The 12,479-nt window shown below is 46.6% G+C and overlaps 5 protein-coding genes and 1 long non-coding RNA gene across 6 annotated transcripts; 2 read left to right on the top strand and 4 right to left on the bottom strand.

The window, feature by feature from the left end:
- Positions 1-177: 177 nt before the first annotated feature.
- Positions 178-1,110, bottom strand: LOC118510999 (exosome complex component RRP40). The gene has a single exon (XM_036053514.1). It carries the CDS (start codon positions 939-941, stop codon positions 225-227), a length of 717 nt encoding a protein of 238 aa, XP_035909407.1. The 5' UTR covers positions 942-1,110; the 3' UTR covers positions 178-224.
- LOC118511000 (zinc finger matrin-type protein 5) lies at positions 1,025-2,080 on the top strand. The gene is made up of 3 exons (XM_036053515.1): positions 1,025-1,370; positions 1,436-1,573; positions 1,637-2,080. The coding sequence occupies exons 1-3, from the start codon at positions 1,244-1,246 to the stop codon at positions 1,810-1,812; spliced, it is 441 nt and encodes a 146-aa protein (XP_035909408.1). The 5' UTR covers positions 1,025-1,243; the 3' UTR covers positions 1,813-2,080.
- Positions 2,081-2,119: 39 nt separating this feature from the next.
- Positions 2,120-6,338, bottom strand: LOC118510995 (solute carrier family 12 member 9). The gene is given in 9 exon segments (XM_036053509.1): positions 2,120-2,715; positions 2,795-2,925; positions 3,000-3,078; positions 3,156-3,533; positions 3,608-4,566; positions 4,568-5,220; positions 5,297-5,431; positions 5,546-5,977; positions 6,116-6,338. Coding segments are annotated over 8 exon segments (2,820 nt in total). The 5' UTR covers positions 5,832-5,977; positions 6,116-6,338; the 3' UTR covers positions 2,120-2,516.
- Positions 6,339-6,412: 74 nt separating this feature from the next.
- LOC118511003 lies at positions 6,413-7,071 on the top strand. Its single transcript, XR_004906098.1, has 2 exons — positions 6,413-6,531; positions 6,752-7,071. It is a non-coding gene; the product is annotated as an uncharacterized LOC118511003 (long non-coding RNA).
- Positions 6,701-7,882, bottom strand: LOC118510997 (2,5-diketo-D-gluconic acid reductase B-like). The gene is given in 3 exon segments (XM_036053511.1): positions 6,701-7,012; positions 7,073-7,735; positions 7,737-7,882. Coding segments are annotated over 3 exon segments (936 nt in total). The 5' UTR covers positions 7,818-7,882; the 3' UTR covers positions 6,701-6,820.
- Positions 7,883-8,083: 201 nt separating this feature from the next.
- On the bottom strand, positions 8,084-12,330 carry LOC118510993 (coatomer subunit alpha). Its single transcript, XM_036053508.1, is given in 3 exon segments — positions 8,084-8,555; positions 8,557-11,989; positions 12,083-12,330. Coding segments are annotated over 3 exon segments (3,693 nt in total). The 5' UTR covers positions 12,163-12,330; the 3' UTR covers positions 8,084-8,375.
- Positions 12,331-12,479: the final 149 nt, after the last annotated feature.

The following is a 12,479-nucleotide window of genomic DNA, read 5'->3' as shown; positions in this document are numbered from 1 at the left end:
TGCGATCTACCTTCTCTATAACCACCTTGGGCTTAATGGAATTGAATGTCAAACAAGACTTTCAAGATGATTGCATACACGTGCGTTGCAAACGTGACGGTACGCGCTTTCTTTGCAAAAATATTTGAATTGTTGTTAAATGTTTTCTGTTATTTGAAGAAACCAAAGAACACAAAATTGCGCGAAATCCTATGCAATAACATACACTCTGCTTTATGCTGATTTTATTTTATAAACCCAGACACGTACGCGCCTATGTCATCGCAAAGCTCTCGTACACGATCACTCGGCAGGTATTCTAAAGCCAAAATAGCGTTTCCTACACCGATCGTCTCTTTAATCGTTCTGCCCCGAATCCAGATGCGTCCATTCATTCCGGCTGCCATCTCAAACGGCAGTTCCTTGGCGAGCTGAGCCAGAAACGTGCATTTCGGATTCAATATCTTCCGCACTAGGTTCAAGCTGCAACACAGCATAAACCCTTCGTGCAGAACGCCCAATTTGCCTTTCTTGCCATGGGAATCCACGCACACCAGCTCCGGTTCCACGTCGGGATGTGCGATCAGCAGGCGGGCATACACAATATCACCAACGTTCACGTCCGGTCGATTTTTCTTCGTTGCACCTTCGAAGGCCATGTACGACAACGAAGCATTCTCGCAACTGCCAATATCTAAGCGAAATATGTCTCCCGCCTTTGCCATCACAACACCAATTACTAGCTCGCCTCGATTCGGTACATAACGTTTTTGGTAAGCGTCTATCCAGAAGGTGTTGGGAGCTTTCATCTTCAGCTGTCCGCACTTGCTGGCCCGCACGGTGTCCTTCTCTATTCGCAGGCCTGGGCCAAGGATTACTTTTTTGCTTTCCTTCATCATTTCCGTTGGTTCGTCAATGATGTCGCCAGCTAGCACTGTCCTACTGTTGTTTTCCAGCGCCATTATTTTTTTCTGAAAAGAAACCGCTTCCAAAGTGCACCAAATGAATGAGATCTTGCCGATGCGATCGAACTTGCCGCGCGGCGTGTTGTTTATTTACGTTCACGCTGACAGCAGCCGACGATGACAGATGAAACAGTATTTGCCTGCTGTCTCTTTCACCCGTATATCGGAAAGCGCAATAAAAACAATGCTACGGAAACACGGTGTTCGCAAGCAGCATCTAGAAATCGCGACACTTCACTCCGCACTCTGAATTTAGTGCAAAGTTGGTGTCTGTTATTTCGAACACATTAACATTCAGCATGGGTAGAAAGTACTATTGTGATTATTGTGACAAGCGAATACAAAACGATTACAACATTATAAAACAGCATAATGTAGGTCTCCCGCATCTTCGAGCCAAAGCAGAATACTTTCAGCAATTTAAAGGTAGGTGCGCTGCACCCCCTAGCATTATCCTCTATCCTAAAGCACGAAAATTAAAACTCCCATAGATCTCGAGCAAATTCTTGCGGAAGTCAAGCATAAAGCACCCTGCCGATCGTTAAAGGACGGGAGTGATTGCACGTTTGGCGTGCTTTGCCGATATCGCCATTACACGCAGGAACAAATTTGGGAAATGCAAAAGTTTGGTACGTATCGCTATTGCAATTCAAATCCACCGTAACTTAATGCCCTTTCTTAAATACAACCAGTTAAAAGTAAACAGGACATTCATCAGAAACGGTCAGAACGGCTACGAAAGTCCATGCGCAATGTAAAGGTGCGTTCGGAATTGTTCATTCAAAAACGTTTCGATCGACCTGCAGTGGAAACATTACCACCGTCTCTGCAGAGGTTGGAAGACTTGATGCTGCCTTCAAGCAAATAAAATTAGTATTAATGATTAGTAACTCTCGCTCTCTCATTTGTTTCTATCACAATTTACCAAGACATTCATTTGGTTTCTGAACATAAAAAATAAAAATAATTTTAATGAGTGGCATGTCCGAGAATTAAGCTGAAACGCGATGCAACACACAAACACTAGCGTATTAACCGACACTGGTATTTTACTAAAATACATTTATACAAAATCCGATAGTGTTTTCTACATATGCTCGAATAAATAATCTTCCTAGCTTAAACAAAAAAAAAAACAAAATAGATACAATCGATACGCGATGATCAAAAACAGATACTACAAACACATCAGTGGGCATTTTTATTGCATTTTCATGTATGATAGATATGGTTCTTACGTTGTAGAAATAATTAGATTAAAATAATTTAACTCAATGAGAAAAACATGGAATTGCTCTGGGTAATTTTACGCTCAAAGCTTATTGCATACCTGTTTGCTGAATGTATGTATACGCTAGTTTCTAATTACACCTAAAAATAGCTTTCCGCATATTCATGCATGTTTTGCGACTTACGTCTAATAATGGTGTCCTGCATTCGCTGAAGTAACTCAGTCTGACAGTATGCAGTTCTAGCGACATGCTCAGAAAACAAAACACCAAGTGTTATAGGCCAATCTATCTGGGTGAGGAGTTGGTTGCCGCTCCGTTGATCTACCTAGCGTTTATAAACCTACAGAGTAGTTGAAGTCACAGCATCAATACCATGCACCAGTATAGTTGGGGGAAGGTCGAATGTAAGCTCTGTCAATAGATCGAGATAATGGTGACACTTTTCCTTATAGTCAACGGATAGAGTGGCTGGAGGTGTCGGAAGATACATAAAGGTCACAGCCGTTGCGTTGGATCGATCGCGTATGATTTGATTGATTCTGGCAGTGGAATAATAAACGACAATTTTAGTCAAAACCATTGCAATATCACCGAGCGTTAACAACGCCTTATCCTTACCTTTGCATATACAATTTGGAGCGATTGATGTTTTCCTCTGCCATCATCTGATTGCTGTCACTGTTGCCAGTAAACTGCTTGAGAATAGTGCGATGCTTCGCAAAATCGATGTCTTTGTTCCATTCGGGAATCTGCAAATAAACGTACCGCAAACGTTATACATTGTTAAAATGCTCAAAATTATTATTATTGATGAAGATTCTACCTTGTGGATCGATGCCGAAATTCTTAACAGCTTCAACCGTTGATCAAGTCTATGCTCTGCCGGGCGTTCAAATGCAGCACTGGAAAAAAAAATGTTTGTAATGTTTCACACTACGTTCTTGCTGGTAATGTTTTGTTTGACTAGCACAACTCCCACCTGTTCTCCGACAAGGTTTCCGATTCGCACAGAAATACACGCAGCTCCAGTTTCTTCCATACCGGCAGCATGTTAATGATGCAGGCCAACTGCATCATAAACTGCGACACGACATCAAACGGGTCCTCATTCTTCGGCTCGAAAATATTCACTGGCCACACGTCGATGTACCGGATGTGGTTATTGCGCGCAATCATTTGCTTGTCCAAACGATGAAAATGACGACACAGGCATAAATTTTTCCTCATCCTTAGCACATCATCAATGACCCGCACGTAATCCACCACTCCGAGCAATTTGGATTCGCCACTTTTGCGATACGGAAACAGCTGAATTCCGTTCCCGTCAAACTCGTTCGTTTTATACGGGGAATCCTCACTGCAAAGATGCAACAGAAAAGCAGAGCGTGAAGTCAAAATAAATGCCATCAAGATGGATCGATGGGTACTTACTGCTCGAAAAAGTCCTTCGATTGCTCTTCGTCATAAAACCCGAGGATGGTGGTGTTCGGCTTCATTGCTCCCATACCAGCGATGCGTATCAGATGTTGTATACCTTCCCGCACACTTCTCGAAAGCGTTAGCTCTACGAATGCCTTCACCTTCATATGATCCACCAACGACAGCCACTGGGTGTATTCCTCGATCGTAGGATCAGTGGAGGAATCATTGTCCGCGAATTCGCCTACCTTCACGTGGCCAATCACATACAAACCACCCTTCTTCATGTCGTTTACGAAATGAATAAGCGGACAGCAGGTGCGCGGACTGGACACCAGCAGTAGCATTTGCGGCCGCCAAAACTTGACATGATCCTTTCTCGAATCCAACATCAGCAGGTATTTGCGGACCTGATGAAACATCAGCGCCTGCGAAATGGAGCCCCACTGTGCGCCCTGCGAAGCCGGCGAAAACAGGTGCAGCGCAATCACCAGCAAAAGGCATAGAATAATACTGGACAACGCGTAGATCGAGTTTATCACAAACATCATAATGGCGGTCCCGAGCAGCCCGATAAATGCGGTATGCCAAGAAAAATACTTGTACGTCGGACGGAAGTTTGGTGCTCCAGTAATCTCGATGCCCAAACACGCCAGATTGGTTGCCAAATAGGAAAGCATAAACAGCACCGAATTGATTTGAGCAATCGTGTTGAGCGAACCGATCAGCAGAATTGTTTCCACCAGCACCCAGCTGGCGATTACGGCGGCAATGGGATTATTTTTGTACGTGCCCTTGACGACAAAGCTCATCAACGGTCCAAAGACACGATCCTTGGCGAGCGCTTCCATTACGCGGCTGGCCCCAATCAGATTACTCAGCCCGGTAGAAAAGGTTGCGGTCAAAATGCCGATCGTCACAAACGTGGGCCAGAGATTGACCGGGCCTAGAAAAAGGAAATTATTCTGCAGCAACGGTGCTCGTCGTAGTAGCCGCTATCAGTACGGACAGTGCCATGTAACACAGGAAAGTGAACAGCACCGCCGACAGGGTGCCGGCTGGAATGCTTTTCGAAGGATTTTTGAGCTCCCCGGACATGTTCGCACCGGCCATGATGCCGGTCACACCGGAGAACAACACGCCGAACACGACGGCAAAATTCACCTGGTTCCCGTTCGAGGTGTAATCCTTCGAATAGTTTGCGTGCAGATTCGACAACAGGGTGTCCGCCTGCAGCCCGGTGTAGGCAGCCGAAGTAAAGTTCACCAAACTATTCTCGTGCGGTATGCTCACTTCCATCGGTCCCTGCGTCAGAAAACTGATGTACGTGGAAAGCAAACAAATGACTACCACACCAAGAATCAGCATGGACGTCTTGGCAAACATTTCTGCGCCAATCAAAACCACGATTAGCATCAGAGTGTTGAGCGAGCTGCAGTACAGGAAACGCCACCAACGACCGTCTGGAATCGTGCCGCTGCCAGTTCCATCGGAAGGGCCAAAGTTTTGTATAATGCCTTCGGCGCAACCAGAAATTGCCAAACCACAGCCTACCACATTTGCCAGGAAAAAAAGCGTCCCGATAGAGCCGCCGAATTCCGGTCCCAAAGTGCGGCTTATCATAACTGGAAGAATGAAACGCCAGATCAACATGTGCAACTATGTGACGTCGCCCTCACATTTGCGTGGGCGTATACTTACAGTATACACCACCACCCTCGACGGCGCCGTTGGTCGAAATCGCACAGACTGAAGAAACGGTGAAAAGCAGAATGACGTAAGCGATGATAAACTGCAGCAGTGTAACATAGAGGCCAGCGTTGCCAACGATGAAACCTGCGAGCGGGTGAATCATATGAAGCATTAATGTACCGCAAACGATTCAGATTGCAAAATTACCAAAAAATAAAGTTGCTTGTGCAACTGTAGTAATGCAAAAGTATTACTTACCCACTCGAATAAACACCAACGCGCTGAACATGGATAGCGCTACGGGACAAAACACGCCCGCAAACGTTCCCAATGTGCGACCGGAACTGGCCGCCGGATCGGAGATGCTACCAAACTCCACATAACCGGCCGGATCAGTCGGCGGTGTAGGAGACGAAAATAAGCTGCCAAACTGTCTAAACAATCGAGACGTTCCCGCACCGTTGGATCCTCCTGTAATTGGGTATGATTCGGAAGATTCTACCGGATCGTTGTTGGTGCTCCGGACATTATTTTGAGCGATCATGCTGATCACTTGGTGGTTGGGACGTTAGCTACACACTTCCCCCCGGAATTGAGATTCTTTCGGTGTCAAACTGCAAACATGCAGTACAATGATCACCACCTGAAGAAGGTCGACGGATCGGATTGCGCGCTGAACGAACAGCTGTTCTGGAAAGGAAACAAAGCACTTCAGCAAGATGATAATTAAGCGCACAAAGGATGTTATCTCATGGCTCCCACATGCTATACGAGCGATTAATTCCACAAGCAATGCAACTAACACGAATCAATTGCAATAAAACTCACAGTCAAATTTGTATGGATCACTCTGGACGCGGAGCGATGCTGTAACATTAACTAACACATGTTGCCACGGTATTTCTAACAAATAGTGCTAAACATACGTGGAGTCTCCAACAGCGGATCGTGTTCTGCTGCCAGTTCGATTATTTAGCGCCCTCAGTTATGGTGTACAGATGATATTGGTAAACATACTTTGCACAAGAAACAACTGATTCATAGCTACGGATGCAATACAAAAACGTAATGAGATAGAATGTCAACAAAGCAGCTTGCCTATATGGCCTAGCCATCAAATCGTCTGCACTCTTCCAGCGTACGCCAACCCAGCGCTCATTTCGCTGTATGGCGGATTAGGATCAACTATTACCTCTACCGCCTCATTGAACAGCAAGTGCGCTCGTGGTTTAGCACAAAACATTGTAATTGCAGTGTTTTTAGTGACGAAATTAAAAAAAATCATCATAATTCATTCACAAACATTTGAACAAGCTAGTATAAACTAAACCCGAAACCGTTCAGCTGTTGAGTTGTTTGTAAACAAATCATCCATTCTGATTTCACACTTTCCTTTGCAAAGATCGTTCAGAATGCGTTTTGCGAAAAAGGGGTTTTATTTGTATAAATTTTCTTTCATTACAGGGCCCGTCAAGAGGTATCGGTGCATTTTTCGAATGTATATATACTGCCATGTGCTAGCTGCACGAGGTTTTAAGCGCCATCGGTGAAGGGAAAATGTTTGGCCGCTGATAAATGATGCATGTTGCATGCCCGTTCCTGTCCTGCAATGGCATCTAATACTTTCAGCTGCTGTGCGGTGAGCACGAAATCGAAAACATCCATATTTTCTTGCTGACGGGAACGGTTGCTAGATTTTACTATCGGAACAACGCCGCCATCGATCTGAAATAATAAAAGTACATTACATGACTGTTACGATGAAGCAGTTGGCACAATACTCACGAGATATCTCAAACAGACTTGAGCAGGAGTTTTACCAACCGACAGGGCTATTTCGTTTACACTTTGATTGGATAAGAACGAAAGCTTTTGTTTTCCCAGCGGAGAGTATCCCATAACGAGCACTTGTTGGTGTTCGCAAAATTGGCGCAATGATTTTTGATTGAAACCAACCGAACATTCAACCTGATTTACTGCCGGCAATACCGATCCCTCCTGCAGGAGAGTATTTAGCTGCTGTTCGTTGAAGTTGGAGACGCCTATTGAACGGCAAATTCCTTCCTGATAGCATTGTTCCAATCCAAACCACGCTTCCGTTGGGCTGATAGTGTCGTCGAAGGAGTTCTGTACCGATCCCTTGGTCAAGCTGTTTTCCGTGCACCGTAGAGCAACAGGTGTGTGCATCAAGTAAAGATCGATATAATCTAAACCTAGTTTTTCCACCGACGTGCGACAGCAATTTTCAACCAGATCAAACCGATGCTGCGTTCCGCATAGTTTGGAGATGACGAAAAAATCTTCACGTGTCAAATGGCTGTGTTCGCGAAGCGCGTCACGGATAGCTTCACCAACAATCGCTTCATTGCCATACGCTACAGCCGTGTCAAACATTCGGTAGCCCACATCGATGGCCTGCTTGATGGCTTCCTTTCCATCTGTGCCAGATTATTTTGTAAGTGCCAAGCCCCAGCATGGGTAAGCTAATGGACTTTTGATCACTTAATCGGATGCATCTAGTAGGTATCATGATTGGCGTTGAATAAGGAACGGGTTACACTCTATGAAACTTGCTCTAAAGATGTTGGAACGGTGTTTGATTTCACCGCTGAATGACAGATAGAACACATGAATGCTAATGCCCGCAATCTTTCTGATAGAAACCATAGTAATACAATTTAAACTTTAAACAATCGTTGTCTTGCTAGAAGAAATTATATATCTGTTAGCATTAAGCTGATAAACATTTCTCAACATTTATTTTAATTTGAATTGCCGTTTCCGAAAGACAAGGAATACATTTTTAAGGAAGATTATATTTTTATTGGTATAATTGGTACAATAAAGGTTGTCCATTTCGTAGAGTCCAGCAAACGTTTATAAGCACGGATGATCGGGCCTCTGGGAATGTTTGAGAAGCTGTATCATTCAACGTGAGACGAGATACCTCTTCGAAACATTGCTATAAAATGCGCAAGATACTTGATTAGCTATAAGTTAAAATTCAAATTTTGCTCTTTTTTCTGCCCATGGAAAATGCGCTTCACAATTTAATCATACATCACCGTACGGCGAAGAAATACTATCATTACTTAAACTGCGATGCACTAATGCGTAAGCCTATTACATCCTTGCCCACCTCAGCCACCTTACAAACGGCACACGTTACACCTTTGTACGCCGGCTGATACGAGGCAGAGCACAACGAACACTTTTCCTCCGGCTTTCCGCGATAGATGGGCTTGTACGTAACGGCACACAGTGTGAAACGGATTGTGTTCGTCGTAGTGAAGCGTGTGCTCGTCGGTTTCATTCATTTCACAGGCCTGCAATATTTTCCGTGCTTGCTGTGCTACTTCGGGCCGTGGACCAAGCTCGAGCAACCGTCGCGCAAAGGAAGCGGCCGTTTTGTAGTTCTTTAGTTTGAAGAACAGATTCAGTGCCGTGCGCAGGGTAAGAATTTGATGCACCGGTTGCAGATTCACGTGCGTAAAGTATGCGGCCAGCTCGCAGATACGCTTTTGCTCGTCTAGCGTATTTTTCGGGAGAGTTTTCCGCACCGTCTCCATCTGGAGCCCCACCACGTACTCGCGACAGATGGTGAGCAACTGTTGTGCTTCCGCGATTTCCTGCCGCGTTTCCACCACCAGCAGCGGTATGCAGAGTATGATGTTTTGCAACTTTTCGATCGCTTCTATGAACTTGCCCGTCGTTGTTAGCTGGTAGCAGGCTTGCAGGTTTTGAACCAGATCGTTCAGCTTAAAGGCAAGCGTAGGGTGACCATTTTTGGGATTCAGTTCCTTCCAGTTCCGGTTGGGGTGGGCCGACAGGGAAGTGACGTGGGGCAAGCTAATGTACGATGTTTTCGATGCCGCGTAAGATTCCATAAAAAGTTCCTTGTAGGGTGCAAAATTCACCACACCGACCTGATCGTTCAGCAAGCGACAGGCCGAGTCGTACGAACCAGCCCGCACATGATCCGCTGCCAGCTGTGAGTTCATAGTCCAAAAGTGTGAGGGAAGATGCCCTTTCGGTGGTGCTGCAAAGAAATTCTTATTGCCGGCGTTCGAAGCTGAAATTTTCGATATCAATTCTTCCGGCAGCTCCAGATCGTCGTCACCCACGTCCCAGCCGGCTCCTTCCCCACCTTCACCGGGTTTAGCTTCGTCATCGTTCTTCGCATCCTCATACCGGTCAACGTCATGCAGATCATCGTCCACACCCCAGCCATCTTCCTCTTCAGCGGCCTCGGCAACCATTTCCGTCGGAGCTAGTGCCTGGTGAACGGTAGTAGCACCGCGCGACATCATGGTTCCTTCGAAAAATCCCTTCGAAACGGTCAAAAGCGGCCAGTTGCTTTCGGCCTGCTGAATGGGAACCGGAGGCCGCAGGAACTTAGCATCCTTACTGACTTCCGGCAAATCTTTACCTTCCGCCGCAAACTCTTCTGCCATCTGCGCAGCGTCCTCCTCCAGGCCGTGAGTTTTCGCGGTTAGGTAAGCGAGTGAAGTTTGCTTACAATTTTTCAATATAGCAACCCGCTCCGCAACGTCACCAAGCAGCAGTGCACCCTGGTACTGGGCCGACACATCCTTGCGTATTTCGGCAATCTTGTTCATCTTCTTCAACTTCTCCAGATTACCCGTGATCAGATAAAGGAAGGAAAGCTTGTCGAAGTTCTTGGTGCGCTGATAGCACATCTCCACCACCTGGTGATTGCCCTGCATTAACGCGCTCTGGGCTAAACGCTCCCAGCACTGCTTGTCGTCCATCGCTTTAGCTGCCTCCAGCGCTACCTCAATGTTGCCACACTCGAGCGCGAGTCCGAAGCGCGTTTTTTCATCCTTCACGAAGTGCAAGGCCACCTCGGGGTAGCCCTTCTGCTGCAGGTACGCAATGATGCTTTGCCCCACGAGCCGAGCATTACGTACCATGTGCAGCACCTCCTCGTACTTCCGGTTAATAAGCGCCAGCTTAAACTTGTACTCGGTCGTATCGATCGTGAGCAAGCGTGTGCGGCATTCCCGATCCAGACAAAACACTTGACTGTTCTTGACGCGCGTAATGTAAATCGGCAGATCGAGCGTCCGAATGATGCCATGGTCGCCGTTAATGATCGCGTACTTGATGTGGTTCGAGGTGGTGTAAATGAACACTCCCGATTCGTCCCACGCACCGGATTTAATTCTCGCACTTTCGTGAATGGAGCAGAGCAAATCCAACCGCCGGTTGCAGATGTTTAGCGTGTGTTTGGCCAGCAGTGCCACGTGGCTCATGTCAGTAGACCAGACGACGTATTTGCACTTGGCAATCTTTACCTGGGCCAGCGAGCGAAGCTGCTGCACATCGAACAGGGTCACGTGTTCGGGTTCGCGCAAGAGCAGCATGCCGGTTCCGGCGTAGAATATCTCATCGCACACTGGTGTCTGTATCTTTTTCGTAACTTCATTTTTGAAATTCTTTATAACCAGCTGATTGGCCCGATCCAGCACGGCGAAGCGGTTCCGCGCCACCCAGACAGCCGTTACACCGGACGAGCGTTTGCTCTCGGTTTCCTTGTTCTGCGAACCGCTGTCTTTTTGCGGGATGCTGTACAGATCGTACGTGCTGTTCTCCAGGTTGGAGGTTCGTGTGCAAAGCAGCACGGCATTGAGCGCGGGATTGTAGGACATGCTGTAGACGGGCGTCTTTCCTCCACCGCGTATGGTCATCACAACCGAATCGGTATTCGTGTTGAAGTCGAGCTCGCGAAGGAAGCGTTCCTTCACGTAGTACAAGCAGTTACCGTACACAGCGTACGCCGGACGCTCACGTTCGAGCTTGAACACAATCGTGCCCGAATCGTGACCAGCTGCAAATAGGTTCAGATTGGGATGCGCCGCCAGTATCCAGAAGCGCTCATTTTCACGACGGAATGTGTGAATGCATTGGCGCTTGGTCATGTCCCAGACACGTATGCTGCGATCTTCGCTGTTCGAAATTATAAGGTCCGCACGTGGATGGAACAGCACACAGGACACGTTGTAGTAGTGGCCACGACACGTATCCACTTCCCAGGCCTTGTATTCGTTCATGCGCCACAGCTTCACCTGCCGGTCATCCGCACCGGACACAATCAAAGGCAGCGAAGGATGAAAGCTGGCCCAGTTTACGCCTCGGTCGTGGCCCTCCAGCACATGCTTCACCACGGCATCGGCTTGCCCGAAAAGGTCCGTCGCACCAGGGTTTTTCAGATGGTCATCCAAACCGGTAGGTCCGGGAGCAACGTTTTTCTTGCGTAGACCAGAAATGTCCCAGATGCGCACGGTTTGATCCAACGATGCCGATACAATGATGTCTTCATCGCTCGGATGGAACTGAGCGCACATGACGTAATGGTTGTGCCCGGTCAGGACGCAAATGCACGACCGCGACTGCCAGTTCCAAATGCGGATGGTTTGATCATCCGAGGCGCTCAATATCCACGGATACTCATGGTGGAATACGGTGGTGCGGACATAATCCAAATGACCCAACAGGGTAAAGATGCATCGGCGCTGTTTGTAGTTCCAAACCTTTATCTTAAAATCGTCCCCGCCGGACACGAACAAGGGTTGCTGGTTGTGGAACGCGATGCCACGTACCGGGCCATCGTGTTCATCAAACTTTTCAATCAATGTACTTATGCGATAGTCCCACAACTGAATAACACCGCTGTGCAAACTGAAAACGGGAACACCAACAACACATTAATATGGCATCATCAGATTCGGCAGATTCAGACACATTTAACCGGATAATCATTGATTGGTTTACCTGGCCAGAATCCATGGACGTTTTGGATGAAACGACAACCCCTTCACGCGAGCCGACTTTGTTTCAAAGTTAGTCAACATCCCGCTGCGCTACTCTGGTTCTGCTCTAACCTTCTTCAACAATGCTCACTCGCACCGGATATTCGTACAGTGCAAATATTTCCTTAGAATTCTGGATAATGATACCGAGTGCCTATCTTTTTGTTGAAAATGTTTTAATTTTTCTATTTTCATGACACGTCAACTTGTCGGTGTCAATTCATTACCCAAGTACCATTTCAGACGACGGCATCAAAACAGCATAATTTTGTGTGATATATTCAATTTACTCTAAATATTTTAAAATATGAATTACCATCGAGTTTTTGAGCATTTATTCCGTAATTTTTCCGAATATT

Source organism: Anopheles stephensi, chromosome 3 (assembly GCF_013141755.1).
Source record: "Anopheles stephensi strain Indian chromosome 3, UCI_ANSTEP_V1.0, whole genome shotgun sequence".
In the NCBI taxonomy this organism is placed as follows: domain Eukaryota; kingdom Metazoa; phylum Arthropoda; class Insecta; order Diptera; family Culicidae; genus Anopheles; species Anopheles stephensi.
Note: the sequence above shows the minus strand (reverse complement) of the source record. Positions and strands in the feature narration are given on the sequence as shown.

What these genes read in the sequence shown, in the direction of transcription:
- LOC118511000 (XM_036053515.1), top strand. Translation starts at nt 1,244, where the DNA reads ATGGGTAGAAAGTACTATTGTGATTATTGTGACAAGCGAATACAAAAC. An exon ending in ATACTTTCAGCAATTTAAAG is followed by an intron (nt 1,371 to 1,435) that starts GTAGGTGCGCTG and finishes AAACTCCCATAG; the next exon opens with ATCTCGAGCAAATTCTTGCG. An exon ending in TTGGGAAATGCAAAAGTTTG is followed by an intron (nt 1,574 to 1,636) that starts GTACGTATCGCT and finishes AAATACAACCAG; the next exon opens with TTAAAAGTAAACAGGACATT.
- LOC118510999 (XM_036053514.1), bottom strand. Translation starts at nt 941, where the DNA reads ATGGCGCTGGAAAACAACAGTAGGACAGTGCTAGCTGGCGACATCATT.